The sequence below is a fragment of the Poecilia latipinna genome, unplaced genomic scaffold (genome assembly GCF_001443285.1).
Source record: "Poecilia latipinna isolate Pla-1442-1.1 unplaced genomic scaffold, P_latipinna-1.0 Scaffold1115, whole genome shotgun sequence".
NCBI lineage: Eukaryota > Metazoa > Chordata > Actinopteri > Cyprinodontiformes > Poeciliidae > Poecilia > Poecilia latipinna.
The window spans coordinates 192,092-195,990 of NW_015113731.1; the positions used below are offsets into that span (position 1 = coordinate 192,092).

At 38.7% G+C, this 3,899-nt stretch overlaps 1 protein-coding gene across 1 annotated transcript in view; it reads right to left on the reverse strand.

The window, feature by feature from the left end:
• Positions 1-3,685, reverse strand: part of LOC106959740 (neprilysin-like) — a 32,347-nt gene extending 28,662 nt beyond the window's left edge. The window contains exons 1-5 of the mRNA XM_015052497.1: positions 3,680-3,685; positions 1,832-2,027; positions 1,142-1,237; positions 914-1,032; positions 139-207 (exon numbers count right to left, since the gene is read on the reverse strand). Of these exons, the coding sequence (XP_014907983.1) occupies positions 139-207; positions 914-1,032; positions 1,142-1,237; positions 1,832-2,027; positions 3,680-3,685 (486 nt within the window). The remainder of the gene's footprint in view (positions 1-138; positions 208-913; positions 1,033-1,141; positions 1,238-1,831; positions 2,028-3,679) is intronic.
• Between the last annotated feature and the right edge of the window lie 214 nt (positions 3,686-3,899).

Genomic DNA, 3,899 nt, shown 5'->3' on the forward strand with positions numbered 1-3,899 from the left:
TTTTCAGCCAGAGGCTTTATGGAACACCAGCTTTCCATGTTAATCTTTCAATAAAATAAACCAACACAAGCACAAATGAACTTTTTCAACTGCTTTGGTTGAGAGTTAATTACACATGACTAAAACATTTCAGCACACCTCTGCATAGGGACCCTCGCAGACATAGTAATCTCTGGACAAGAGGCCAAGGGTTGTTTGCTGGTCAAACTGGCAAAGACAAAAAAAAAAGAAAAAGAAAAAGAAAAAAAAGACAATATTCAAGTTCCTGGATAAAGAGACGGAGGTACAGTTGAACATAATGCAACCAAAAAGTATTTCAGTAGACAGATAAAACATATACCGAGACGTCCATCCCTTAGATTTTTATAAGAGTTCATTTCAATTTGTTTTAAAGACTGTAGATTTTAGCTAGTGAAAACTCAGAAGTTTGTGTTCAGACTACAAAAAACAAAAAATTAATGCACGACAGAAAATTATTCCTAAATGCCTCTTCCAACTATAAATAGAAAGTTGAGTGGAAGAATTAATTGCATCAGGAAAATGCACTCAAGAAGCAAGGATTGGCATAGACTGGAATAACGACTATTTTACCAGGTTTGTCCAACTGAGATTTAAATATCTTGTTCACAAGAGAGACTTTGCCAAGAATTAAATAAAATGATTGATAAATCATTTAATACGCCTGATTTATCAGCTATCTGACTGCCATCAATCGGCACACAAAATGGAAACAAACATAAGGGTTGAGGACAAATATTTCATTGTTTTCCACATTAAACCTTTGTGACAAAAAAATAAATAAATGCTTCAATCGTCACTATGTCAAAATTAGTAAAATAAATTAACACACTGAAGTCAAATGCACTGAGATGCGCCTTAAGGGGTTTTTTACAGCCACAAGCTTTATACGTACATGAATGATGTATGAAGTGGAGTCTCTGTCATCGGTACCAACGAAAAAGTTAACCAGGAGTTGAGTTCCATATTTCTCATTTAACCTGGCAATGACATCCTCTAACCTCCAGGTTTTCCCTGAAGAAATAAGATCGGAGGAAGGAGGATGTGCGAGGGAAGAAATGCAATAAGTGATTTATAGCGTGATGGTAGCAAGAGGAAGAAAGGTTTAAAAAAAATGCAATACCATAGTCATCCTCCCAGTTGTCCACAGCCATGGGCCACTCAAAGATGTCTGGCAGCATGTCGAGCAAAGGAGCCCCTCCTCTCAGCTCTATTAAGCCTACAGTGCAGTATTGATGAAACAGAAATTAGCTTGCAGACAGTAATTTTACACAAACTGAAAAAAAGCAACATTCACTAGTCAGTTTCAAGCTCATTCCTTTGAAGTTCAAATTGTTACCCCCTTGAAAATGTTGTAATTTACTACATCTTCATTTCAAACAAAAGTTTACACATTTTTTCTTCTTGGTTTTTACTTAAACTTATATATTGAACCCTTCTGTTCAGTCTTGAAATACTATTGGATAGGAAATGTGTATTCAAGTTCTCCAAATAGGGTCATAAACTACAACAACTTGGAAAAACATTTTCTGGGGCAAGATTTCCAAGTTCCAGATTAAGTAAAAAGTATTTTCAAGTTTTTTGTGTGATCATTATAATGTCTAGATCATGCATACAAATGTTATGTTATGTGCAGCTTATGTACAAAATACAAAGATGACCGTGTTTGACGTATCCAATATTACATTATCATCTTCAGCAAACTGAAGCAAACGCACAACCTTCAACAGCTGCACAAAGTGATGCCTATACAAAACATGACAGTTTATCTACAATGGATTAGTCCATTCACATCTCATGTCTGCTGACTCACTCTCGTTTATGCAGGACTTGTAAAGTGTCTTTGCCTTGGTGAGAGCAGCAGCCTCCCTCTCCACCGTCTTTTCAAGGACACCTGCATATAAGCACAAACAAAAGCACACATGAAAAAAAAGGACAAAGATAAAGGTGAAATCAGAGCACCTGTTGGAATTTAGAGGGAGAAGAGGGGGAGTGGGAGCACCATACGCCTGCAGGAAGATGAAGAACTGTTTTTACGTGCAAAGGTTCAAATGAAATGATGGTGCTTACGTTATCAATTTGTCCCAGTGTCACCAAGAGCCCTGGAAACTAACGCAATCATTGCAAAAGCCCTGGCAACGGAATGCAGTTGTTGACAAAAGAGGCAATATGTAATTTATAAATGGAAGAGAAATAAAAACATGGTTCACTTTTTATGAAAAAAGTGGAAAAACAACTTCAAAGTTCAACTTCTCAATCCAGGTTCTTTTTTTTTTTAAATTATGTTGTTGGCAACAGAACTAAAAATGAAATACCAAGTGTTTGTAGATGGGCGCTTTGAAGATTCAAAAAGCCTCATTATAAAGCAGTACAAGTTTCCACAAAAAACAATGCTTTAATTTCCACCTTCCTGTAACAACAAAAATCAATGCTGTCATGAGTTCAAGTCGACTTTATGCCTTTGAAAAGATTTAAAACCATTAACTCTCCTGCAATCTTAAGCGACTTGGTTATTTTTACTCTGGATGGCCCGGTGGGGTCGTACTGACCCCACATGCACTTTTACAAATTTTCTTTTTTTTTTTTTTTTTTTTTTGTCGTTTTGGGAACTGACGGTGTGACTGGACATCCCCTCTCCCCCTCCCCCCCCCTCCTTCTGCTGTCCGGCCGTGACATCTGCCGCAATCTGGACGGTTAAAAAGGATGAGGTGCTTTTGGTGGTTTAGGGAAATGAGAGGGAGGACAAAAATAAAAAAAACTCACTCATTCTGAAGATGTTCCCATCACTTCAAAAGCTCTTTCAGACTTCTGGGACTGCACCCAGGTAACTACAGTCATTTTTTTTTTTTTTGCTTCCTTTCATCAGCCAGTCGCCCCTCACAAACCTTTTCTGGTTCGGCTAATCCTCTAAGCATTCTCAATCCATCTTTATCTCTGAATCCAAGAAGGGTGAAATAAGCTACCAAAGTGCTTCCAGAGCCCAGAGCAGCAGCATCATCCTGCCTTCAGCTTGATTTCAGAGGCCTAACCTGAACTTTTTTTTTTTTTTGGCCAGGTAATATACTGTACTTTGAGGTGGATGTCATTCACCTAAAATAAAATGCTCCAATATAAAGTTTCCTGCAAAAGTGCAACATATTTTAAACTTTTTCCAATTCTTTTAAATTACAACCAGAAACTTTTACAAATAAAAATCTGAAGCAGGTGGCATGCATCTGCATTCAGCCCCCTTTTTATGCTAATACCCTAAGGTCAGGTGGAACACGCCACCTTCGGATTAGTTAATGGAGTCTGTTGAGAAGATTAACGGACAACCAGAAGAACAAGAAATATAGCAGGCAATTTAGGGATAAGGTTGGGGAAAAGTTTAAAGCAGGGTTCAGTTAGAAAACATCATAAAGTGTGGTGCAACTGTGAGCCTACTGCTAAGATGTGGTTGTCTGCATAAGCTGGCCGGTCATGGAGGGCAATAATCGACAATTTGACTCTGGAGCAGCTGAAAAGATCCACCACTCAGGTGGGGGCAACTGATGGTCCTCAAACAAATCTGGCTTTTCAGGAAGAAAGACATTGGAAAAATGCATATTTGTTGAGCGGTTCAAGTCAGGTCGACTAAACGGCAAACATGTCTGCTCATATGAGACAAAGTGGACTCATTTACCTTCATGACGGTCAGAATAAAACATTTTGAGATCCAACTCTGGCTGACAGGTGTCCAGCCAACGATACGCTACGGTTCACTTAGCCAATCATCGCATGCTGTTGTGTGTATGTGCCTTGGCCATACGCGCTGTGGCACCGTGCAGGTTAGCTAGGCAAAAATAGTGCAGGGTACTAAAAGAGACGCAAAACCTAACGCCCGTCTTGGAAAATAAAACTTT